The following is a 27,842-nucleotide window of genomic DNA, read 5'->3' as shown; positions in this document are numbered from 1 at the left end:
AATATAGATCAAACATTATACACTATATACCAAGCATATAATTTAGCATGCTCTAGCATACATAGATCTCACATGGTTTGTAAAAACAAGACGTGAAGAAGAGGGTTTCACAGAAGTAATCTCTAATTGTAGTTTGTAATTGTTTGTAATATAATAACTGATAATACTAGGCCTACAGGTTAAGTACACGAATTCACAGTTTTTCTGTAACTTGACCTGCAAAAAAAGCGCATTAAAGCAAACACACGCCTGCTGAAACGCAAAATCTCCCTTTCCGACTTCAACACGCCCACACTCACGGAACAGAAGTTTGGAACGCGCATTTACGCCCCTTGTGGAGACAGATCCGCGCATTCGCACGGAATCAATTTACAGTTGTGAAGGGCCCCAGATCCAGTCGCCTTCATCTGTTACCGAAACGATCCTTTCTAGGGAAACTGAAAAAAACTTCGAATAATCCTGAAATCATTTGAGAGTTGCACCTAATCTTCTCCAAAATACTGAACGAAAATATCCGATTCTCGAAAAAGAAACATGGCGGATTCGAGCAGCACTGCAACGGCAGTCGGAGCCACAGGCTCAAATAATGGTGCTGCCGGGGTAGCTGGCACTGTTGCGCCAGAGGGAGCAACTGGAGCCGGGGGACTGAAGACTGGGTCGGAGTCTGTGAAGGGGCAGATTTTTGACGTCGGCCCACGCTACACCAACCTATCGTACATTGGGGAAGGGGCCTACGGAATGGTTTGGTAAGATGGAAAGACGTGGTTGTTTTTGTCTGCAAACGCCAACAAAATAATAACCGCAAGCTACGGTCGTATTTGTTATCTTTAGCAAGACGTAGTTTAATGTGGACACCTAGCTAGCATCCTCTCATATCACTTTCATCTGGACCTGTGTCTGCACTAAACATGCCTATTAGAAACCGAACTGAAATAGGCTCCTATGGTTTCCGAGCTCGCTATTTATTAGGCCATTCACACACTTGTCACAAACGAGCATGGTGTACACTGCAAAGATGGCATGCAAGCTAGATCACTGGTTTTGTAATGCTGCAGTGGTAGCAACAAATTGTAAAGGGACTCTTGACTTGCTGAGGGCTATAGAGCTAGACTACCTACTCTTGCTAGTTTCTGACAAGTTGGTGCTGCTTAGATAGCTAGCTCTAGCTTACTTAAATCACGGAGGTGCAAAGAGCTCTCTCCAAGGCGTGGCTGTGAGAGGTTGCCTAATTATTTTTAGTACAGCAGGAAATGAAAGGGTCTGATTGCGTAGGCATTATTTGTGAAAAAGACGAATATGTAGTTTGTAGCTAACGTTGTCGACTGGGATTGGTAAAAAAACAAAAACTAGCTAGACTAAGATAGTTAGCTACAATCATGACATTCTAACGATTTAAAAACCCTTCTGACGTTCTTCTAGTTAGCTAGTGGTAGCATGTAACATGCAGCCAGACAGCCAGCTAAACCATTTGGTTAAACCCTTCACAGCACCTCCCCTTGAAAGATAGCTGGAAAAGATGGCTAGTAGCTAGATCACGAGCTTGTGTATACCACAGGATGCACCTGGGAATTGTAGCTAGCAATGTAGCTCGTCCACCAGTATCTTAAGGATCGTCACCAGTTTAGCTAACTCGAGCCCGAACATTACGCTATAATCCATCGCAACATTTGTGATGATACTTTTCAAACCCGTCATAGTTCGGTTTCTTGCTGAGATTTCATATATTAAGCAAACGTGTTCCTAATATAAACCACTTAAAGGAGTGGCAACATATTCTCATACATGCAATTTGGAAGAGTTGGTACATTCAGATACGTTGCTATAGAAACTGGTAGTGTGGATCGTCACACCATTGATAACATGCAACTGTATTTTGCTGAAAATAAATCAGCTATTTCTTGTTTATAATCCAGGCCCAGAGTCGAGCAGATAGATGGTCTTAAAGCTGTGCACTACTAATCTTGGTAGTGCACCGCTTGCAGACAGGATTGACAATTTCTGTGTGTCATTCTTGTCAACATAAATACATTTTTTGATAACTAATACATCTTGTTATCTTCTTTTTTAAAACAAGCCTAATCCATTGGTTTTATTTAATTGTTTTTATCAATCACATTTTTTCTTGAACACAGCAATGTCAAATAGTGGTATCTATGGAGTCAAATTACTTAAACATAACAAATCCTTTGTAAATGATGTCCATGGCCGTCATGTCATTTTTCTCCAGCTCATTATCCTTCCCTTACTATCTGTAAAGAATACTGTATGCGATGTGCTGTGCATAACTCTAGCCATCTGCGTCTTTCTGCCTAACCCAGCTCGGCTCTTGATAACATGACTTCCCAGCGAGTAGCCATTAAGAAGATCAGCCCATTTGAGCATCAAACATACTGCCAGCGCACCCTGAGGGAGATAAAGATCCTGCTGCGGTTCCACCATGAGAACATCATTGGTATCAATGACATCCTGAGGGCCCGGCGCATCGAGTGCATGAGGGATGTGTATCCTCTTTCTCAGAACACTTTTGGTGGTTCTGTGTTGGTGTTTGTGTGGGTGGAGGAAGGGATACACACACAAGTCTGTGAGTGTATGTTTGTGGAACTGTTGAGGGGATAAGGGATGTGCAAAAAAGAGGTATTCAAACAATGCTCATTAAAAAATATTTTTGTGTCATGACACAATGGCCAGTGCCATAGGGTGATGACCTTGCTTTTGTTCGCAGCTGAACCCAGGCAAGTGTTTATAGTGTATGCTTGGAGTGAGATTAGAGGCTGTTTTTTCATTTGATTAGTGGTTACACAATGTACCCTCAAGGAATCAGGTGTTCTCTCCCAATGTTCCCAGTGATTTCCCTCAACTGGCATGCCATAGTTACATTGTGCAGACCCTGATGGAGACAGACCTCTACAAGCTTCTAAAGACCCAGAAGCTAAGCAATGACCATATCTGCTACTTCCTGTACCAGATCCTGCGAGGGCTCAAGTACATCCACTCAGCCAACGTGCTGCACCGAGACCTGAAGCCCTCCAACCTGCTCATCAACACCACCTGTGACCTCAAGGTGAGCCTTTACTCTGCCATGACTCTTCATTTTTTTCAGTGGCCAGCAACTATGTCCCAACTTTTGTTCCACCTTCTGTAGCTGAAATTTGGTGTCAGTTGATGAAGAGGCAGGTGTGATGTCTGGCACAGCAGGCTGTGGCCCTGAACAAATCCACTTCCCTCTCTTTTTTACTGGCCATAGGCAGTAACATGTTTAAAAGGCTATAACTTACACATTGATAGGTTGGAGAGAAAGAACAGAGATTAGAGAAAATGGATGATGGAGGAGAGTGAAGATGGAAGGTTGAGGCCACAAAACCAATCCAAAAACATTTGCAACATTCAAATCCCCAAAAAGATTTATTACAAATATTTTCTAGTGATGATCCATTGCTATGGCTCTTTCAGTTTATAGGGATTTGTAAGGGAGGTTGACAAAATAGATGGATGAAATGTTTTAAATGAGTGGGAAGTGTATACTATTTAGACTTTTGAAGGTGTTACAGGGGTTATGTAGCTATGCTTGGCATTTATCCACTTATGCATGTCGTTCTCATGAGGTTTTGGCCACCTTTCATACAGTCGCACAGTGTGGCCCTGCATAATACTACTGTAGGCAGCAAGACAAAAGACTTGAAGGATTTAGCAGCTTTTTGACTCACCCCTCTCACAAGTATGCACTTGATCACTCCCACACATTGTCATTGGATTGGTGTTTTCCTGCTAGCACAATCAAGTCTAGTAGCAGAAGGGGGTCAGGTGGCTGAGCGGTTAGGGAATCGGGCTATTAATCGGAAGGTTGCCGGTTCGACGTTGTGTCCTCGGGCAAGGAACTTCACCCTACTTGCCTCAGGGGAATGTCCCTGTACTTACGGTAAGTCGCCTTGGATAAGAGCATCTGTTAAATGACTAAATGTAAATGTAAGAAGAGGTTTTCAAACATTTCACAGAAATCGCTAACCCCAGTTTCACTCTGATATTAATTTTATGTTTTACTTCAATCCCTAAAATACATCAGACAAATAAGGAATGCTAAGTATCAAGCTCTGGATTAGCTGAGTAGAGTGTGCTTGTTTAGGGATAGACCACACGTGCAAAGGCTTGGGGTCTTTTGAGGGAGGTTAGGGAACTACAGGGAACAGGAATAACAACATAAGGGGGAGGGAAATTATGTTGACTGCCATTTGATTAGCCTTTTCATTAAATTAGATGGGGATATGGGCAAGAGCGTCATCAGAAGAATGAGTAAATTAGTATTTTATTCTGAAGTTAAAGCGGGTAAATAATTTGTAAAAGTAATACAAACAAATTGTGATCATTGTCCTTTTATAGACCCAACTGATTTACAAGTAATTTAATGTTGTTTTTATTTGTGTACTTTCTGTAACCATCAGATCTGTGACTTTGGGCTGGCACGGATAGCTGATCCCGAGCATGACCACACTGGCTTCTTGACAGAGTATGTGGCAACCCGTTGGTACAGGGCTCCCGAGATCATGCTCAACTCCAAGGTACATGCAGAATTTTATGGATAGATATGTGTGTCTGTCTAGGGTGGAACAATACTTTTTTTATATATACAGGCAAAATAAAACATTATACAATAAATATGCATTCGAACAGGAAAATACTGTTTAAAACCACCATGGGGGGGGGAGGGGGGTAGATGGCATTATCTGTTATAGAGTATACATACGGTGCCATGTACATAACATAACGTATCTAAATCTCCCACCTTTAGTGTGTATGTGGACATATCTTGTAGCCTGGCTCTGCCCTCCTACGTACTTCCACTCAATTTTCATTTTGCTTCTGTACTGCGTCTGGGCTTCAGATGTCTTCGGTAAACTTTTTACCGGTCCAATCAGCGAACAGAGGGAGTGGCTGAAAACGATGACTTTGATGTTGTGCGCTAGTTTGAGTTGTAGTTCAGTAATGGCGGCGGAGAAAGATGTGAGCGAAGCCATTCGGTCCGTTGTGGCAACACTGCAGAATATCCAGAAGTTAAAGCCGGAGCAAGAACAATCTTGGATCCCCACGGGGTTCGTTTGATTTTCCAGATAGCTCCGTTAGTGGTGAAGGAGTTGACAAAGGCGAACACTAGCGATTGGTTATGCCAGATCCAAGGCTCTGGGCAGACTCTGGGCAGATCCAATATTTTTGAACTTCAACAGAGTACCCGACTTCAAGGAAGTTAACGCATGTCAATGGATCGTACCCAGACTCTCTTGAATTGTACGTGAGTCTGGTTAGGACCAGGCTACATATCTTGTGTATGCGCTTCGCTTTTACCATGTTATGTTACAGCCATAGTTCAAAATAGATTACATAATTTGTTCACCTCAAAATTCAAAAACCCCTTAATGATGACAAGAAAATCGTTTTTTTTAGAAACTTTTGCAAATATATTAAAAATACAAAAACATCACATACATAAGTATTCACAGTCTTTGCCATGACACTCAAAATTGAGCTTGGGTACATAATGTTTCCACTGATCATCCTTGATGTTTCTACAATTTGATTGGAGTCCACCTGTGGTAAATTCAATCTATTGGATATGATTTGGAAAGGCACACACCTGTCCATATAAGGTCACACAGTTAACAGTGCATGTCAGAGCACAAATCAAGCCATTAAGTCCAAGGAATTGTCAGTAGACCTTTGAGACAGGATTGTATCGAGGTACTGATTTGGGGAAGCGTACAGAAAAATGTCTGCCGCATTGAAGGTCTGAAGGTTGCATTGAAGGTCTGACATTGTCATTCGCAAATGGAACCACCAGGACTCTTCCGAGAGTTGGCTGCCGGGCCAAACTGAGCGAGCAGGGGAGAAAGGCCTTAGTCGGGGAGGTGACCAACAACCCGATGGTCACTCTGACAGAGCTCCAGCGTTGCTCTGTGAAGAGAGGAGAACCTTCCAGAAGGACATCCATCTCTGCAGGACTCCACCAATCAGCCCTGTTTGGTAGAGTGGCCAGAAGGAAGCCACTCCTCTGTAAAAGGCACATGACAGTCTGCCTGGATTTTGCCAAAAGGCACCTGAAGGACTCTGACCATGAGAAACTACATTCAATGGTCTGCTAAAACAAAGATTGAACTTGTTGGCTTGAATGCCAAGTGTCATGACTGGAGGAAACCAGGCACTGCTCATCACCTGGCCAATATTATCCCTACAGTGATAGCAGAGTGGTGGCAGCATCATGCTGTGGGGATGTTTTTCAGCGGCAGGAACTGGAAGACTAGTCAGAATCAAGGGAATGATGAATGCAACAATGTACATCTTTGATGAAAACCTGCTCCAGAGCGCTCTGGACCTCAGACTGAGGCGAAGGTTCATCTTGCAACAAGACAATGACCCTAAGCACACAACCAATATAACAAAGGAGTGGCTTCGGGACAACTCTGTGAATGGCCCAGCCAGAGCCCAGACTTGAACCGATTTGAACATCTCTGGAGAGATCTGAAAATGGCTGTGCATCGATGCTCCCCATCCAACCTGGAGCTTGAAATGTATTTTCAAAGAATGGGACAAACTGCCCAAAAAATAAGTGTGCCAAGCTTGTAGCATCCAAAAGACTTGAGTCTGTAATGGCTGCCGAAGGTTCTACAGCAAAGTTGAGCAACGGCTTTGAATACTTATGTACATGTTATATTTGTCTGTGTTAATTTTTGCAAATCTATTAAAATTATGAAACAAACCTTTTTTACTCTGTCATGACAGGGTATTATGTGTAGAATTGAGTAAAAAAAAAAAAAAGAATTGAATCAATTTTGGAATAAGGCTGTAACATAACATAATGTGGTAAAAGTGAAGCACTGTGAATACTTTCCAGATGAACTGAATAAAAGCTCAACGGTCAACTTTGTATCCTTATAACAGGGCTACTCCAAGTCTATTGACATCTGGTCAGTGGGCTGCATTCTGGCTGAAATGTTGTCAAACAGGCCCATTTTCCCTGGAAAACACTACCTTGACCAGCTCAACCACATACTGGGTAAGATACCTTTAATTCCTAGTCCACAACAAATCCCATCAGTGATTTTAAATTCAACTTAACAATACTTTTTGTCATGTGGAATTCATCCCCCTTTCTTTCAACCACCAAAAGGAACAATTATTTTTGTAATTCAAAAGTTTGTATGAGGGAAAAAAAAAAAAAAACTGAATTGTCATAAAACACACAGCATAAGGTTCTCCACAATATTTCGCCATTCATATTTCCTGATTTGTGTATGTTGTGTTGCACAGAAGAATTACACTATCGTGTTTGTCTAGGTACCTTTCAGACTAAAAGTAGGGAATGATTAATTGTTTTCTTTCCACTTCAATGTCAATCACTCGCGAGGTCAGTCCCCCAACAAAGGGGGGACTTAAGTCTGTTTTTTATTTACCCAAAATTACTCTACGATAATTTACATTGTTTCAAATGGTTTTCCCACAAAAACAATTTAAAAACTCTAGCTAGAAGCACATCTATTCTTTTTTCCTCATTAACAAATTCAGTATCTATGAATATGCAAATATCCCAGGCCACGTGCCTGACCTCCATCCACTGCTTGTTCCAGTGTTAAGTATTGTGTTTGCAGTATACTGCAAACCATAAAGGACATGAACGGTGATGTTTGCAAATTAGTTTCTGGTGATCTGCTTCGCACCCAAAGTATTTCGATATGTCAAGTCAGTTTTATTTATAGACCTTTTTTTGATGAACATTATAGAATTTTCATTCGTCAAGTTTGGCCCTTGAAAGCTTCCGGTTTCAGACGCGCGAATGATTGTTCTGATGGAAGTCAGCTAGTTTTGAAGCATAAGTGAGCAAGTTACTGTGGCAAAAACTTTATAAAAAAAAAAAAATGTCAATTGTTGCTGTGTTTGGCTGTTCGTCCAGAGTGGGGAATAACAAGTTGTCAACAAGTTTACATTTCCTATAAAAACGGGACAACGAGATGACTGGGTTGCTGCTTTAAAGAATAGCTTGTTGATCTTTCAACGTTGCTTCAATGGTAATATTGGTGGAAATAGCGTTGGTTTTTCAACTTTGTTTCAATATAAAATAAGAGTGCAAAAAGATGATGGGTCAACATCAGTCTGACGTCGGTTCAATGAAATTAGCGTTGAAAGAAGAATGTTGATTCAGTTTGATATCTGGGTTAGTGCTTAAAAAAGGTGGTTTGGGTACCATAACTTGTCATGGAAGGGAATTTCCAATCATGCCTAGCATCAGTGGCGATGTGTCCTGGCTTAGGTTACTGAAATAAATTTGCGCTACAGGCAAGGGATCCACCTGAACAATAAATGTACTTTAGTAGAGATAACTCGGTTGTGGATCTGATACTGCATGTGTAGTCCTAGGCTATGGCTAACTCTCATAACCACCTGTTTTTTTAACCCTCAACATACACTGGGTTCAGAAATGACAGGTGGGTGATACATCAAACAGCAGATCAGAACATTTATTGGTGCATTTATTAATTACTACAATTTCACAGCAGTTCAACAAGTAACCAGCAGTTAGCCGACCCGCTGCACACCTCCCCAATTGTTGCTTTTAGTATGCAGGCATCACAGCTGGTCTAGGCCTTTTTAAGCAGTGTCTGTCTTAATATGTAGGCTACATTGTTTGTTTGACTCCCATTAAAAAATAGTTGTAGGCATCAGACTTTTATAGGCTCTAATAAGCTCTTTACTGACTAAACGCACTCTACCAAATACTATTGGTAAGCTAATGTAGCCACTATTTGAAATAGTGGTAGACATCGGGATAGATAAGCGAGGTCTACCTTAGGTAGATCAGCCCAAAATAAATTATAGCCTAAAATAAATAACGTTCTGATCCAGGGGGTCGGTTAGGGGACACTATTCGATGTATCGCTGCTATTCACAGCCAGTTAATTGATGGGAATATGTGCTATATCATGTTAACTCGATGGTAAAGTAGCTAGCAGGAGGAAACGCGCTAGCCGGATGTAGTTCAGGGCCTTGCGTTCTAAACTGATCTGTTATTGTTTATGTTTCAAAAAAGGTCATAGAGCACTTTTAAAAACAGCCAATGCCAACCAAAGTGCTTTACAAAATCCTAATATATGGCAGAACAACAATAATTAAAAACAAGACAAACAACACAATTCCAGTGAGCACGAGTGAAGGCCGATTTATACTTCTGCGTTTTTATGCACACGCACACAGGGAACGCCCTCTCCGTCAAACGCCCGCTCCGTGTCCTCTCCGAGCCCCTCGCAGAGCTCTGCGTGCACCTCCTGATTTTCCTGACTATCCGTCTGTCCGTCCGTCATTTTACGGAGACCCCTTGGCTGTGATTGGTCCGTATTAAGAATCGCTTGCGTCAGGGGCGGGGTTGCCGTGACCAACAAGAGAACAGAATCCTTTGACCGCCATTGTTGTAAGTTTTTACAATTCATATTTCAGCTAAACAGTACATGTAAATCAGCATCTGAATTAAAATGTGACGAGAAATGGGCAGTGTAGTTGCTAAGAGTGCTTATTTTATTGATGAAGCGGCTAATTTGTAAATTTGCTCCGACTTTTCGATAACCTAGCGAGCATTGCAGTGCAGCGCCATGTACAGTTCTGCTGGTGGATTGCTTTCAGCACGCAGAGCCATCGGAGTAGTATAAATTCAACCAATCCGTCCGACTCAGTGCGTGCGTCTGTCCATTAACGGAGACGCAGAAGTATAAATCGGCCTTGACCCTAAACTGACTCGAAAGCCAAAGTGGCTATGTGGCTTACACTTCCCTTGTCAACAACTTTTAGTTGAGCCCCTGCAGCAGTAGCTGCTGCTTGTCCAGTGTTGCAAATTTAACGACTTTGTCACTAGATGTGGCGTCTTTTCGCCTTCCCTACTGACTCAATCTCATCTAGCGATTTTTCAGAGAGCCACTAGCGACTTCTGGTGATATTTTTTGGGCAACTCTGTGCATGCACTGTGTTTAATTAATAGGTGATATTGTAAAGAATTGCTCCTGTGGCTGCAAGCTCACCTAAGAATTTCTACAGAATTTCAACCCTGTCTAGTTATCCCGGTGTCATTTTGAAAAAAAATAATTTATGTATATTTATACTGGGTGATAAAACACACATCTAGAAAACTCAAGAAAGCAGTGTCCTAGAATTTGAGTGCGAAGATGCTTTTTTTCTTCTCTCAGCGCTTCTGTTAAACAAGTCCTCTGCACTTACATCACTCCAGAGTCTGCTGTTGTTACAGCAGTGCAGTAAAATGGTCTTATATTTTCTATATCCCTGACATAATTCTGTCGGATACCCATTAGCGGCTCGCTATATCCGTCCATATCCTTTCGGCTCATGAGATCAGTGGCTACATCGCTTTGTGGAGCTCAGCTCAACATTGCTGAAAGAGTTCCATGGTGAAACTGGTGGAAAATAAGGAAGGGATTTTGAAGCCCTTATCCAAACAACGTCAAACGCAGCACTGCACGTCTTTGGGTTCTGAAATGATCCCCTGAAAAATTTACATTTCTTATATTGCCCAGTTCTCAAGCTTATCATTAAATAATTGTTTCCCTAAAATCCCACAATAAAACTGGCATACAGAGATTTCTCTTATTATGGTATAGATTAATTTATGAATTGTGACGTGCTCTCACGATCAGTATAACAAAGCATTTTATGTCAATGCGTACATTTCTGGCCATTTTAAGTTAACAGATTCTAAAACAAAACCTTGGTTTTCATAATCTGTATGAATTATTTCTAATTTCAATTGGGAAATGTAATTTTGAAGTTTAGAAACAAGATGTTTTTGTTAGCTACTGTCAGCTTAGGTGAAATGTGACATTCTAATTAACGTCACTCCGCTCTCGCTGTCAAGTCTCCTCCCTCTTGGTTGTTGAACAGCAATGCCAACAGATTGTGTTCAGTGGCGACAGCTAAATAGTGAGTTCTTTCTGGCACCTGAGACTCCTGGCGCCTGAGAGGCTGCTGAGGAGAACGAGTCATACTCTGATGTCTCATCCCTTAACACCTCAAACTCTGAGGGACCCAAGCTCTCACATAACGTTACCATTGTTATAATATCAGTGCTGTCAAACGATTAAAATATTTAATCGCATTAATGTCATAGTTAAGTCACGATTAATCGCACATTTGTATCTACATTTACATTTATGCATTTAGCAGACGCTTTTATCCAAAGAGACTTCCAAGAGAGAGCTTTACAAAACAGCATAGGTCACCGATCATAACGAGGTAGTCCCAAACATTGCAAGCAGCCAAAACATGAAGCATACATTGTGAAAAACTAAACAAGTGCCAAAGGGAAGACCCATAAGAGCATGCAGTTATACAAGTTACAAATTAAAACAACATGAACCCCAAAAAGTACAAGACTGTACATGTAGAAGAACAGTCAACAGTAAAATATTTCACAGCGAGTACAAGAGTTCACTTCGTTATAACTAACCCTCAAGAGCAACAAGTCTTTCAATAAGAGTCATTGTGATCCTGAAGGAAACTAACATCAGGTCCAGCCAAGCATTCCTAAGTCTAAGCATTCCTAAGTCTATTCCTAAGTCCCGGAACAAGTGGGTCTTGAGCCTTTTCTTGAAGGTGGGGAGACAGTGTCCCTGATGGAGGTGGGGAGCTGGTTCCACCATTGGGGGGCCAGGCAGGAGAAGAGCTTGTGTTGGGACCGGGCGGTGTTGAGCGGTGGGACCACCAGGCGGTTGTCTGAAGAAGACCGCAGGTGATGGGTGGGGGTGTAAGGCTGCAGGAGAGACTTGATGTAGTCGGGTGCAGTCCCGTTTACTGCTCGGAAGGTCAGTACCAGGGTCTTGAATCTGATACGGGCGTTGATGGGTAGCCAGTGGAGAGAGATGAGAAGCGGGGTAACATGGAAGCGTCTGGGTAGATTGTAGACCAGGCGGCCTGCCGCGTTCTGAATCCTCTGAAGAGGGCGGGTTGCACATGCTGGGAGACCAGCGAGCAGCGAGTTGCAGTAGTCCAACTTAGAGAGGACCAGTGCTTGGACTAGCAGCTGGGTGGAGTGCTCAGACAGGCATTTCCTGATCTTCCAGATGTTGTAGAGGGTGAATCTACACGACCGGGAGACTGCAGCAATGTGGGCTGCGAGGGAGAGCTCGTCACCCATGGTAACCTCAATGTGTCTTGGAGAGGATGAAGGGGTCACCGTCGCGGATCCCAGGGTGATTGACAGATCCTGGGAGATGGAGGGTTTAGCCGGGATGATGAGAAGTTCTGTTTTGGTGAGGTTCAGCTGGAGGTGGTGTTCGGTCATCCAGGCGGAGAGGTCTGCGAGGCAGGCCTCAATCCTAGCTGAGATCCCCGGATTAGTCGGGGGGGAAAGACAGGTACAGCTGCGTGTCGTCAGCGTTGCAGTGGTAGGAGAAGCCATGGGAGGTGATGATTGGTCCGAGTGAGGTGGTGTACAGAGAGAAGAGGAGGGGTCCAAGGACGGAGCTCTGTGGCACATCAGTGGAGAGCTGTCGAGGGCCTGACAGTTTGCCTCCCCAGGAGACCTGGTAGGATCTTCCTGACGGGTAGGATGAGATCCACTGGAGTGCAGTGCCAGTGATGCCCATCTCAGAAAGTCTGGAGAGCAGGATCTGGTGGTTAACCGTATCAAACGCTGCAGAAAGGTCCAGCAGAATGATGACGGAGGACCTCTGGCAGACTGGAGGGCAGTGGTGACTGAAAGGAGGGCAGTCTCTGGAGTGGCCAGTCTTGAAGCCTGATTGGTTGGGGTCAAGCAGGTTGTTCTGAGAAAGTTTGACTATCTATTCTATATGTTCATTGATTTATTTTTGTCCCATAATTTTTTTCTAATTTTGATGCCCTTATCAACATGGAAAAGTGGATCGGATTGCTTCGTGCAAATGTTTATTTTATTTTATTGAAAATAACATTGCAATCACCTGGCTTTGACAAGGGGGCGGAGAATTCGCAGTGTGCCTGGCCATCAAGTGTTATTTCAGACTGGACGTGCTGCAATGATAGCTCAGTTCACAACGTTGAAACACAAAGATAACTTTGGTCTTGTCAATGGAACCATTTGGAAACTATTTAAAAGTAAATGTTCCATTCAGAATTTTGTTGGCATCCATTTCCGCGTCTCGCGCTCGCCATCCACTCAAAACGTAAGATTAGCCTACTACCCTTTAGCCAGCTCGCTAGCCCAAACAAGTGTGTGCGGCATGCCTTTTGTTTTGTTTTCGGTCTAGCTAGATCCGGTGTGGTGTTGTCGTTTTTCTAACGTCAGTAGTTGCTGCAACAGCATGTGAAAAAAAACTATGATAAGCCCCGACAGGGCGAACAGCATACAATATATATATATATATATATATATATATATATATATATATTATATTATATATATATATATATATATATATATATATATATATATATATATATATATATATATATATATATATATATATATATATATATATATATATATATATATATATATATATATATATATATATATTTATATTATATTATATATATATTAAAAAAAAAAAAGCATTAATTTGGCACTAAATAGTTTTGAGCTTTACGTAATATAAACGTTACGACTCATATTGTTATACTATTAATGTTATTATATTTTACTTGTTCTATCTCGTTGTTATGATCAGTGACCTATGCACTTTTGTAAAGCTCCGTTTTGGAAGTCGCTTCTGCTAAATGCATTAATGTAATAAATATATCAGTTTTGGACACATTTGTGCAGAGAATTATGATACTATCCGTTCTCAAAGGGGTCATTGATTGCAAAACCGATTTTACCTTGTCATAGTTGAATGACAACAGTTCGGTGGGTAAAATGGACATACAGTGAACCTCTTTCCTATCTAAATCTCTCAACTTGAAACTGCAGCTGTAAGACGATCGGTTTCGAAAAAGCTGAATTTGTGACATCACAAATGTAGTAGGGCTGGGCGGTATGGCCTAAAATGTTTATCACGGTATAATTCGTAAGCACTGACGGTATAGGTATTTATCACAATATATTAGTTCTTCTTAAAATGTCATGACAATGCAATCCGCACTGCAGCGGCTAATCTACCGCACTCGGACTGATTTGGATTGGGTAACTCCGGTGTGACACTGTCACATGAATTGGATTTTCCAAATTTTGCAGCGTTTAATTGCCACGGTATATCGACTTCTCAGTAGCCTACGCATTCAATAGTAGCCTACGTTTATGGGATTGCAAAATAAATATTTGTAGAGTTAGCTTTAGCTATAAACAATTATTACATGGCTGAATACTCGATTCTGTTAGCCTACAATAAACATATGTTTCACAATTCTAACCAACCTGGCATTGGATTTGTCAAACGCATTCTGGTAGATTCATTTTCGCGCACTTGCATGGCTTTCAGGTGTTGAAAGAGATTGCTGGTGTTTCCACCTTTGGCTTGCACAATTCGATGACACAACTTACAGAGTAGGCTCCCGTGTGTTGGTTGATGTCGGATAACTGGAAACCAAATAATTTCCAAACGACAGAGGCTTTTTTTTTTTACTAATTCTTCTTTGTCCGACAAATCAATCCAACTGGCGTTATTTTCAGACATGATTAACGCTTGCTTACACTTGCCAACAAAAGCAGTTTACTAATATGAATGTTTGCTTCCTCTCGAGTTGCGTTAGCTTGTTTGTTGACTTTCATTGGCTGGCACTATAAATGCAACGTCCATGCTGCATGTTATTTTATTTGTTTTGCTAAAAGATACAAATTTGAACAAACAATTAGGCAGTATCACTTGACTTATTTTATGCCAAACAGAAACACTTTAATACATTTATTAATATATCGTGATATCCATGATGGATATGGCAAAATCCTTTATCGCCAATAAAGTACCAACAAAAACTTTATCGACAATAAAGTACGTGTTCAAGGGTGTTGCAAACCCTGGAACACGTACTTTATTGGCGATAAAGTACTGCCTCGAGTACCTTATTGCTTTTATAATACGGTTGCTGGCGAAATTATAAATAGTAAATAAATAGTAAGCTGCATTTCAGCACAAAATAGTTATAGACAACAAACATTGTGTATCGCATTTCAGTAGCCGAGAGAAAATAGTCCCTGTAAACAGTGGCTGTTGCTATGCAACGGACAAACAGCGTTGTGAACTTCACGTTTGTTAGCCTAGCTAGATCTTGCACCATCTCATTCATCTCAATGCTCATTTTATAAAAGTTGCCTTTAAAATAACAACGACAATGGTACACTTTCAAGAAAATAATATTTAATTTAAACAGTATGCCTACTGTAAACAATCATACATGTTTCGTAGGCACTGGGTATATGGTAGCTAGCTAGCCTACATATGCTGTAAACAAGTTGAGTGACTTGGGACTCGATAGACGAACATTAGGCTGCCGTTAAGGTTATGTTGATTTGGATATCTCCATTAATTGTGCATCTGTGGAAAACGTTGTTTTAAGAAGCCAAGACCAGGTCATGTAATTGCGTGGCTACGAAGCTCAAATTAAATAAGTGGATGTCTAATTAGCAACTAATGGCTAGACCTGAGCTTCCGTCCAACGTCTCAGTAGCTAGACCAGCTATTTAACACTGATAGCACGGGACAGTGCAATATTATTGCTCAAAAATTAACTGAATGTTGCTAGTCTAGCTTGCTAACCAATAAATTACTGCACACCAGTACTTGTAGACAGTCTTTTTCTTAGGCAAAATTTTAGTTAATCTGAATGCGCACTAATATGGAACGCTCCCGTTTTAAGGTAAATGTAATAAGGCGTACAGTACTTTATGCTCAATAAAGCACACCCCGTGACTCACTCTCAACCAATCAGAATGCTTGATTTCAACCACCCGTATTATAAAGTATTTTAATGCATTCTCTCAAGTCAAATATCCTATATGGCTTTCATAGAAAAATGTATTTGACGTATTGAGATATCGAATCGCTGACGTGATAATCGTAATCGAACAGTTGAATAGTCAAATTGAATGGTTGTAGTCACATGTAATACCATCCACCCTGTACAAAACACTTGACACAGTTCTAATTGCATGCCAAATTAAAGGATCATCAGATATTTGATTTGATTTGTTCTGTTTCCCACTGGGCATGTTTCTGTGTCCCTCGGCAGGCATCTTGGGGTCTCCGACTCAGGAGGATCTGAACTGCATCATCAACATGAAGGCCAGAAACTACCTGCAGTCACTGCCTGAGAAGCCCAAGATCCCTTGGGACAAGCTCTTCCCCAAAGCCGACAGCAAGGGTAAGGCACTGACGCGTGACTCTTAAATCCTAGTTGAAAGTGACATACACACACCAGACAAATTATATTCCAAAACCACACAGCAAATATATATAACGTGAAAATATATTCTATGGAATTCTAGATCTTCTAGATTCTCATAGATTCTACATGCATCTTTACTCAGATACCCTCTTCATGTGTCAGCCTAAACGTGGAAAAGAAGGTTCTTACATTTTGTTGATTTAGCGGACACTTACAATTGACAAAGAGTACAAATAGTGCATATAGAAATTGCAGCAGGATTTCACCGGTCAAATGTGCATAGTATTTTGGTGGTCAGAGTGACGGAATGGTCTCAACCGTATTTTTTTGAAAATACGCCAAATTTTCTATAAACCGCACCCAATCAGAATGGGAGCTTTGTGTTTGTAAATCTAAATATATACTGCACTGGAATATATGCCGCTCTTGATACAGGAACAATGGGCCTCATTCTCGAACGCAGTTAAGAACAATTTGAGAAGGAATTTCTTCAGAATTGGATTTAGGAAAACATTTGGCATTCATGAAAGTTCTCATCTGGGATTTGTTCTGAACTTCAGTGTTTGAAGTGTTAAAGAAGTTATGAGAAATCATTGGTGATTGCGATCACATCAACTCTAGACTATGGCAAGCCGTTATCATTTAACCAATTAATTTTTGCTATCCAAAATTCGAATTCTTGATATCAAGAATTGCATTTTGGATATCAAGAATTGCATTTTGGATATCAAGAATTGCATTTTGGATATCAAGAACTCAATTCTGGATATCAACAATTTGAATTCTTGATATCAACAATTCATTGGTTAAATGATGAAATGGCTTGCCATAACAGACATCCTCGGATTTAAATAATTATAATAATTAATCTTGCTTAGTGTGCACACTGTTAGATCCAGTGGAGAACAATTCCACTGCTGATCTTCCTGGTATGATGTTACACCGATGCACTTTTGCACCGGTTGCTTTTCGCTTGGACATAACTTGCGTTCCTGTTGCTTTCCTAATTGTATCGATTCTGACTGCACACGTCACTGCTGTTGCAGCCCCCAAAGGGCTGTTGGGACGTGTATGTGTGCAAATTCAGGAGCACGAGGATGCGCTTTCAACTTATGAAAACTCTTCCCGGGAAACACAGCTCAGAAAACTTTCCGAAGCCTGTAAGAAACATTTCAGAAGAAACTTGTTTGAGAAACAGAAAATGTTCAAGAAAGAGGCCCAATGAGACCAAGCAATGCACGAGTATAGGCAATCTTCCAGCATGCCGTTGTGTAACACACTTCGAAAACGAAAGTGCATAATGTATGTTTTCTTGTGCCCGGGAATTAACTAATATTTAGCTTTAGACATGCAAGTTCTAAATATTTCCGATGGTCACCAAAGCGCAAGTTATTTTTCTAAAACGGTAGCTAGGTAGCTTTAATTAGCTTCTGGGCTAAGTTAGCTAGCATAATACTCGTTTCAATGCTAGTACCATGCTAGCATTACTTGTTAGCTTTCTCATTAGTTCATTTTGAAGCCATACTAAAGCATTTGTGGCCTAGTTTTTGTTCCAAATTGCGTATGCGACGTTACGTTGTGAGACCTGCATTCGAATGATCACATGTGAAGCTACTCCGGGTTAAGTAGCATTCATGAAAAGTGTTTCTACTGTTTTGTTATAAAAACGTTCTATAAGCCGCTTCGGAATATAAACCACACCACCACAAGAGAAATGTAAAATCGGCTTATAAACTATGGTTTTATTTCCGAAAAATATGTACTAAACTACTCAATGAATGTAACTGCTATTTGCACTGGTACACATGCCATATATCGTTGAAAAGCTAACTGTGTGATTTGTAAACCATTTCAAGCTACAATCACAACACGATCTACCTCTTTGTCCGAGCACCAACATATACAAGAACAACGGAGACAAGTTGCCTTTCAAGGCTGACAGTAGTCCACTCATACCAACAAAAACGGTCTTGTTGCAACGTCAAAACGAAGTCAAATATTTAGTCCAAAACACAGTACTACATCCTTTAAATATCTACATACCTTAAAAGACTCTTTTGCATCATTCTAAAGTGGTCAACTGTTGCGCTATAGTCATTCAGTATCCAATGAGAGACTGCATTAGAATGAGCAAGCCCCCCATACTCTTTTTGTCTAAAGATCGAGCCAGCTACAATTGGTTGAATGAATGACTTGCACGTTGTATAGCCAATTAAATTCTCAACACGATATGGAGGTGTTGAGGGAAATTTCACACCTTCAACTAAGTCTGTGCTCACTCACAATTGCCACAAGTTTTGTGCGACAAAGGTAAACAGTGTCGTTTTGTTGGCAAAACGGACTAAGAAACAAATATTTGCTTCAAGAAGTGGTGAAAGAATGCGAGGGTTTGATTTTGCTACTGTTTGGATTGCATATACTCCTGAAATTGTATCTGTGCGACCTCAAAATATATTTAGGGGCATTCGTGCAAATGTAAATTATCGTTTTAATTTAAAAACTCTCGCTAATTAGCCTAATGCACAGTATGTGCCTGCTGTGAGATGATACAGTGACCGGTCTAACGTTCTATCCAAAATTACTACTGCTGTCAGTTTAACGCGTTATTAATGGCGTTAACGCAAACCCATTTTAACGGCGTCAAATTTATCTCTCAATTAACATTCTTTTTGACCTTGTCATCGAAAACAGGCTTATAGCCCAAATGAGGATAATTCCCCTGCCCTGGGAACCTCTATGACGGAATCACACCCACATCCTCCGTGCTTAGTGTTTTGGCTGGTAATATTGTTGATGAACTTCTACAACAGCTGGAAAAGCCCATTTCTACTGACTCCCCCTCAAATGTCCCAGGCCTCGGTCCTTGAAGCAACACAACTCCACTTCAACTCTTCTTGACCCAAACTATCCTATCCTTCATCACTAGTTCTGGCAACCCTAATGACTTGCTATCTCCCAATACTGGATGAAATTACACGAACCCAGCTGCTGTCACTTACTTTATACAGTTCTGGGGTCTCATTTATAAAGCTTGCGTACGCACAATACGGGGCTGAAAATGTGCGTACGCCACTTTCCACGCAAAGGTTGTGATTTATAAAAAAACAAACTTGACGGGAGAATGTGCGGTCCTCCACGCAAACTCTGACCCTCCCGTAGGCCTACGCACATTTTAAAAACAGTTGGAATTGGCGACGCAGATGACCGTACTGTAGTCGATTGCAGAAATTGAATGTGGGAAGAACATTACTGTAAAATTAATATATTTTGTTTTCCTCACACACGTTTTTTTCATTCAATTTCATGATTATCATAAAGATTACATCCAGCAGTGTTATTTGCGCTTGTACTGAGTGATTCTTTTTCCATAAACACCTTGTACAATCCAACTCAAATAGATAAATAAAAATCAGCGCTTCCTCACCATCAGATTGTCCACTACGGGAGTTCAGGAGGGGGAGATTCCCCGACTGCATGGATACAGGATAACATCACATATCCTACATTCAGATAATTGCAGAACACAATGTATAACTAAATATATTTATTTAATACTGTGCAAATATCCTCATATGTCAAAAACTGGAAATACAGTCGTCAAGCTCCCGTGCAATCGCTACACTCTACGTCCTCGTTATCAGTCCAGACTTTAATAGATTACTGTTCATAACAAAACGCTTTTGTTTTGAAATTGTATCTCGACTCACAGTATCATGCCACTGTTGACGCCACTCGCACAGTTTTCTTTAAATTGGTGATCTACCGGCTACCACATTTTCAGAATTTTCGGGCTCCACCAATAGGCTAACAGTGTCTGAGAAGTTGTCATGCGCTATGATTCACCGTAAAGAACAATCGTATGCCAGGGTCATGATGAGATACTAGATTAGCATTCATGAGGTGCTTTGCATTGACTATTTATGGTTAAAAATGGGCGTGTTCAGGGCGGGGTACAATGCTGATTCACGTACGCACACTTGTGGGTAATCTGTGATTTATAAAGGGAACATTGCGTACAGGTGTGCGTACGCACGGTTTTATAAATCTGAATTTGTGTGAGCGTATGCCATTTTAGGCTTTTGGGCGTACGTACACTTTTAGTAAGAATCCTACGCACAGTTTTATAAATGAGACCCCTGGTCAGAACCAGTCTGCTGAGTGGAGTTTTAGTAACTGCGTAGTATTTATAACTGCGTAGTAGTCATCCATTTTAGGCCCATCACTCTGACTTGGTGTAACCCTGCCTAAGTTACTTGCCTAGCTGTCCCATAATCATTAATTTCCCATGACAGCCTAGCAAACGTTATTTTTTTCACATGCAGTTGCAACAACTAATGACGTTAGAAAAAAGACAACACCACACCGGATCTAGCTAGACCGGAAAAAAAACAACAGGCACGCCACACACACTTGTTTGAGCTTGCGAGCCGGCTAAAGAGTAGTAGGCTAACGTTACGTTTTGAGTGGATGGCGAGCGCGAGACGTCGAAATGGATGCCATTGTCACTGTGCTCTGTAGTTGTATTGAACCGTTTTGGTACAGGCAGGGCCGGATTAAGACATTTTGAGGCCTGGGGCCAATTACCAGAATGAGGCCCCTATATCACCCCGACGCACATCATGACACGCACACAAACCCACGCCAGGTGCACTGACACATCAGTGCTTTAAAGTCCACAGAGCCACTCTGTAAATATGATCAGTTTAAACATGTGACTCACCATCATCACATCAGTGATATTAAAAGGCCCGTTTTTGCTCATTCTCAATGCAAACTCATCAATGAGCTCTTCAAAGTCTAGTTGGCGCAGTATGTCATGCTCTATTGACTTGGGATTCACCTAATCCAGGATTTGGTTCGGCCGAATATTGGGCTTTTTGACGAGAGTCAGTTTCGGACAAACCTTTGATTTTCTTTCCACCGAACCCTACGCTTGCACTTAACGCGCTACGCTGGTTGAAATACTGACGCCGCCGTTGAATATTTTCTATTGTGTTAACATTTTAAATGCATTAAGAACATGTTCATTTCGAAGACGAGTTCGTTCAGAATCAGCTACGTACCAGGTTGACTGACTGATTTCCTTCTCATACAGTCCAATAAAGTCACAGTGCTTTTCCCTGTTGAAGCCCAGCTTCAATGGTCTGCTTTGAACAGTTTTTTTCAGTACTTTGAAACTATACGGTCATTGGATAAATGCTGCAATTATGTCCCGCCCACGGACGCTCAGCGTCTCTGGGGTTGAATGGAGGAGTGGGCTTCTGCTTGATGATTGGAGGGTCTGTCGAAAGACTGCATCTCCTTTTGATTGACAGCCATTTAGTACTATAAAAAGTCGCCGAAGCTATTTGAGCTTAGTCCTATCGCGGATTTTGGCCCCACTCTCGTGCTTTCTTTGACCGGACATTTTCGCACCTTATTTTTGTTTTCACTCTGAATGTTTCTAATGTTATGCGCGGTGCCGTTGACCCACTCGGCATCTGGCAACCTGAGGCCCCCCTGGTCGCAGGCCCAGGGTTGCAACCCCTAAAGCCCATTGCCTTAATCCGGCCCTCGGTACAGGACGTTCGGTTCGGTACAGGGCTGTGCATGGGTGAGTTCCCGGAAGTTCTGTGTGTTTATTTTCCGCTGGCAACTACACGTGCAGCCCGTGTGCGTCATGGCTACCGCTAGCGATAAACCGAAGCTTCACGACCCTCCCCTGTCGCTAAAGTCTACTGCTTGGGAATACTTCGGCTTCCTGGTCAAATATTGCAACGGAGAAAGACAAGTGGATAAAACGAGGGCAGTGTGCCGACATAGTATCCGATCAGCTGAGATCGGGTACGTTTCCGGCAACACGTCAACCATGCTAACTCATCTGAAACGGCACCACCCGATGTGAATATTACTGCTACAAGAAAAAATACACCTTAGTGAAAACGCAACTGACTTCGGTGTCCAAGCAGCCACTCCCTAGCAATTCAGATTGGGCCAAAGCTGCCATCAGAGTTTTTATAGCAGCGGATCTAAAACCGTATTCAGTTGTTGAAAATGCTGATTTGAAACACCTGCTAAAAGGTGATTGAGCCCCGGTATGACATACCCACTCAAATATTTTATTTAACTTATTACCAGGCAGCACTTTTCGATAGTATTCAAAAAAAATTATTTATTATTTTATATAATGTTAGAATAAGTTGTTGGTTTACAAATACTAAACACGCAAATAAACAGGTTTTGCATTTTGTTCCCATACTGTACCAAACATGAACCATTTCTCATTGGCTGTTTAACTTGAAACGGCTCTCAACTCAGCAGGAAAATGCCTGTGTCTGGTCATTAATTATAGCGGGACAAGTTATCCCTTAGCTCTGTGTGAAAATACAAGGTGTTGTGTGAGAAATGGTTGAAAGCCCTGGATTTATTTTAGATAAATCCGCCAGTTAGCTCCTTGTCACATGACAATATGGAGTGCAGTGACAAGGCGTGACTGACGGCAAAAATTCTAAAATCTGCATTAAAGTTTATAACTTAAAGATTAAGTTTAATTGGTTATGGAATGTTGGATAGTCACCGTTCTATCAGCACACAGCAGGCACGTACTGTGTAGTAGGCTAATTAGCGAGCATTTTGTAAAAAATTCAACGGGTCACACCATAACGATTATTTGCACAATGTAGTTATCACTTGTGAATCCTCAGTCATCACGAGACGTTTACACGGTACTTTCTCCTGACCACATCTATTAAACCTGACAAATAGACACAATCTACTCTTATCAATAGCAAACTCACACAAGAACATACTAATTAGAATCCAATTACAAGTTCTATTGATTAGTGAATGATGTAAGTACACAGGATATCCCAATTTCCTCCACAGTGTCACCTTTCAAGAGACCACAACTGTGCATGCACTCCAAATTGTTCAAGAACAGCTTTCAATTGACTTTGGGTATACCTTGAATAGGAGTTTCAGACACATTTTATGGTATTGTTTACTAGCCAATGGTCAAAGTAACCACATATCAGCTTTTTTTCTCAGTTTCACTCTAGATTTAGTCAAGACTGTTTGGCTTTTTAGGGCAGTACAGTGCAAGAATAACATCTTAACTACATTTATGATACACATAGTTGATACACACACAGAGAAATACTTGCAAGCCTTCACAGACTGACGGCTAGTTCTTTGTACTCTGATCTTTATAAAAAAAAACATGAAAGACCAACCATGACATTCTCACAATTATTATGCAATAAAATCATAATGTCCCCCTCCAACCCTTCCACAGCTCTGGACCTGCTGGGGCGCATGTTGACCTTCAACCCCATCAAGCGCATCAGTGTGGAGGAGGCCTTGGCCCACCCCTACTTGGAGCAGTACTACGACCCCACTGATGAGGTACGCTCCTGTCACATATGACAGCCTGCAGCTTTTATAATGCATCTGTAAAACAGACTTTACAGTTGAGTTTCAACTTTTGAGTCCGTTCAGGTATGTAGACTATTCATCTGACTAATCAGAGAACAAACATTACAAAACTCCAGCAACATAGTCTTTCAACATTATTTTCACATGGCACAAAATGAGAACCGACTCACCTACCCATGTTTATATACAATGGGATACAGCAAAAAGCTGTTGGGGTTCAGTGTGACTAGGAGCTCACTGGCCGCATGGCATTCCTCCCATACACGTACTCAGCACAGTGTTTCCGCTATGTTGATTTTTCCGTGGCGGCCCGCCACGGCTAAATTTCTGCCGCCACGGTATCAGAAATAGGGCTGTACAAAATTTTAGGACGTCTATCAGCAGTGATTGTTAGAAAGCATATCGGAGGATAGCACGGACACCAGGGATGGAAATTGGCACCTTCCACCGGCCAAATGCGGTTGATTTTGTGTTGTGGCAGGTAAACTCGCTTCACCTACCGGCCACCGTGGTGGGTAAATACAGTTATTACACGGCTGTTCTTAATGCTGTGAATGGGGCTTCCCAACGTTCTGCGGTCAATTATTTTTCGATAACAGACCGTTGCTATGTATAACTGACCGCTGTCAAGAGAAGTGGCCTTTTTGCCTCGGATTCACGTCTTTTGTAGCACTCCGCAAGTAGTCCGGTAACTTTTCAACCCCAGCGTACCCTTTGCCTAAAGAATGTTCAACGTCTATGAAGTTCTGCGTCTTTGGTGAACTATTTCTCTGCTGATCAACACTACGAATGGTAACATATAAATTGTAAAAACACACACTGTGTTAAGTTATTTTTTTGGCAAGTAGCCGTGTAATAAGCGGGATAATGTATAGAACGCCGTTGTCATTATCGAGAATTTTCTGCATTATCTGCTAAAACATATCCTAAAGGAAACACTGCAGCAGCTCCTTCACTGCTCAGTTTGGATGGAAGGACACAAGGCCACATGTGTTGGTATGCATGTGTCTGCTGATTGATATACCTGAGCCATGCAGGTGTCTGCTGTTGTGCATAGGCATCATTGTGTGGGGAAGACGGTACAATAGGGTTGTATCATTTGTATGTGTTTTGGGGGGGTTTGTCTGAGGTAGATTTGATGTGTAGTGGGAGAGTTTGCAGGCCACTAAAGTCTGTGTATGTTTACAGCCAGTTGCAGAGGAGCCCTTTACTTTCACCATGGAGTTGGATGACCTTCCTAAAGAGAAGCTGAAGGAGCTCATCTATGAGGAGACGGCACGCTTCCAGGCAACCTACCAGGGTTCCTGAGACTGTAAGGCACACACACACAACTCCCTGTCAACCACTAGATGTCAGTGCGCACATACACCCCCATACACATACATTGTCATCAAGTTCACCAATCAGACAAATTATATTTTTTTCACAGTTAACATTGAGTGACAAAGCTGTGCAGATGCTTGGAACAAGATGACTCCAACAAGATAACAAGACAAATTAATCCTAAATGGCATACAAAAAGAGAACCAGAAACGTGTACATCTAGCCTCTTTCTATTTCTATCATGGAAAAAGGCTTATTACATTTTCTATCGTTTTTTTTCTGGTTGAGGGGCTTCTATGGAGGTAATGTTACCGTCTTTAGGATACCCCTGCATTTCTTACCTCCTTTTTCTGCTGGAATTGTTTTAATTAACACCCTACGTCCTACTGTGTACCCCACCTCCTAGTACACCTAATACTCCCTTCCATACATCCACCTCTCCTCACCACCTGTCTTTCTTTCCCATAATTTAGTTTCTAGTTACAAAATGTATGTACACACACATACTAACTACTGTATTAATGAACACAAGAACTTTCCATCTTTCTCCATGAGGTTGTTGTTTGTGAAGAAAGTACAAGGGGAGGAATCTAGGAAGCTAGTTGTGTGTGTGTGCGTGCGTGTGTATATACAAATGCGTAAGTGGACATTTGTTTTGTTTAGACTGTACTTGTAACAGTTTTGTTTGTCCAACGTTATTTGAATGTTTATGATCAGTTTGGAGTTGTAATTGTATGTTTTGAGATTTATATTTGTGAATCTTTTTGAACACTTTCAATGTTTTGTTTTTTTTTTGTTTTTTTTTAGACAAACAATCAATGTTTCTACTGGCATGTTGGTGGGTTTAAAATTATGTTCTTTCTTTTTTTGCTGAAAATGTTCATGTGAATGCATGCATTCCTGAATTTTACCAATTTGTCAGAGAGGGAAAGAGAGTGATTTTGCCTGGGGAGCGACCAAGAAATAGCTTGCATAGTTTGTAATGTAAACTGGGTTGATTATTTTTTGTTGTTCTAAGCTTCAAGGGCTGGCCCACTACAATCCCCCCTCTTTCACAGGGGATGTAGGGGCCCATTTAAGAGTTGAATAAATGGCATGATCACCCACCCTCTTGTAGACCAGGCAATGCCATGTCTTTATGCTCTCTGTATGCGGCCAAAGCCTCTTCGATTTTTATTTTCCCCAGCTCATTACCATTTAGAAGTCAGCATCCCAATGACACACACACTCCCTAAACTGAGATCTGCTTTTCTGCTCACTGTAACAAGGCTACTCCAATGCAGGTGTCCAAGTCAATAGCAATTTATGGTTTTCCCCCTTGAATCTGGTTAACTATGGGAATCTCACAGACTCCATCTTGCCAACACAATCCCAGTGTGTGTAGGGCAAGACAGGCCACAAATGTTGCTATTGTGAATCTATTGAATCCCAGTGATTTGGGAAAGCTGTCCTACTCTCCATCTCCTACAAATCACATGATTTGTACACATAATCATGACACATAATCGGTGTTGTGAACCAGGAACCAATCTTAAATTTATGATGACATAATCCCAGTGTCTCCATTTCTTGTCTCACTCTCTGCCAGTCCCCCTCTCCACCTCCCCATCCAATATCGCTCATTTCATGTACTCCCTCAGCTCTCTTTCTTAAAAGTATGGTATTCTGTCTTTTCCGGAGGTTGGTGGATTTGTACATACTTTGTGTTTAGTGGGGGCAGGTCAGATGAAAAGGACGATTATGCGAAATTATGTATTTACTGTTCTCTTGGCTTTCTGTGTTTCTGGTTATGGTGGGGCTGATTTCCTATTATCTTGTGAGTATATGTGTGCGCGTGCCTGTAATGCTACGCTGTGTCTGTTCCTGCATCACTCGCTCCCCACATGGCTTGTCTCTTTCCCCTGTTATGGATATGACTAACAGACCTGCTATGTGGCCATTGTCCCTTCCAGCTCTTCAAACCAATCATTGAGCTTGACCCCTGGAAGAAAAACCCTTTGATTAGTTCCAATAATAGCATAACGGTACCACCCCACCCTACAAAGCCATAACACATTTAATCTTCTCTGAAGCCATAGTCATTGTCCATGGTTGAAGTATGGTATTCACACACAGAGGATCAGATATACCTGTGAAGGATGAGCTCCACCTCTGGTCAGCTTCCCTTCATTTCCCTCTTTAATACCTGTCACGGTTTACTGAAAGGGCTCTCCCCCCCATTGGTTAACTCCCTGTGGATCATTCCTCCAACTGGCTCAGTCTTCTCTAACTGAATCACAGACCGCCACCCCTCTTGTGGTTCAACTACATGGTTACTTTTTTTTTTTTCTTTTTTTTTTTCCTCTTCCCCCACCTTGAAATCCTAAGCCTACTTCCAATTATGTGAAGAAATAGGGTTGAAGGAAAAAAGGGAAGAGCATCGCTCATTATCGTGACAGGGGAGGGGGGGTTCTTGTGTTGATCATGTGTCTCAATCAGCACACCTGCACTTTGCCTCTTACCAAACTATGTTCCCACCCCCCACTTCTGTGTGTGTGTGTGTTTGTTTCACTGGATCCTTTGTTATCCACCCTGCTTGCTTGGCTCAATTGCACTCACTTTCTATTGGAAGAAAAATACCACACTGACCAGCAAGTGTGGAATTGGGGAAGAGGTGCAAAACGTTTTACTGTAAACATCTACTTGAGTCCCAAGTGTGTGTGTTGACAGCATGCCATATTGCCCTTTGTGTGCGTGTTTCACTGCACACCAATAAATACACCTCAAAGGTC

The 27,842-nt window shown here is 41.5% G+C and overlaps 1 protein-coding gene across 1 annotated transcript; it reads left to right on the top strand.

Annotated features, from left to right (window-relative positions):
* The first annotated feature begins 330 nt into the window (after window positions 1-330).
* Window positions 331-27,842, top strand: mapk3 (mitogen-activated protein kinase 3). The gene is made up of 9 exons (XM_084677914.1): window positions 331-746; window positions 2,319-2,501; window positions 2,872-3,061; window positions 4,437-4,553; window positions 6,925-7,039; window positions 16,180-16,311; window positions 23,609-23,718; window positions 24,937-25,060; window positions 25,178-27,842. The coding sequence occupies exons 1-8, from the start codon at window positions 535-537 to the stop codon at window positions 25,054-25,056; spliced, it is 1,179 nt and encodes a 392-aa protein (XP_084534040.1). The 5' UTR covers window positions 331-534; the 3' UTR covers window positions 25,057-25,060; window positions 25,178-27,842.

Source organism: Hypomesus nipponensis, chromosome 17 (genome assembly GCF_054491055.1).
Source record: "Hypomesus nipponensis isolate SF chromosome 17, ASM5449105v1, whole genome shotgun sequence".
NCBI classification, from domain to species: Eukaryota; Metazoa; Chordata; class Actinopteri; order Osmeriformes; family Osmeridae; genus Hypomesus; species Hypomesus nipponensis.
The sequence above is the reverse complement of the archived record's forward strand: the minus strand, read 5'-3'. Positions and strand labels throughout refer to the sequence as shown.

Coding starts and splice junctions, on each gene's coding strand:
- mapk3 (XM_084677914.1), top strand. CDS start 535: ATGGCGGATTCGAGCAGCACTGCAACGGCAGTCGGAGCCACAGGCTCA. Junction 3,062..4,436: donor ACACCACCTGTGACCTCAAG/GTGAGCCTTTAC, acceptor TGTAACCATCAG/ATCTGTGACTTTGGGCTGGC. Junction 4,554..6,924: donor AGATCATGCTCAACTCCAAG/GTACATGCAGAA, acceptor TCCTTATAACAG/GGCTACTCCAAGTCTATTGA.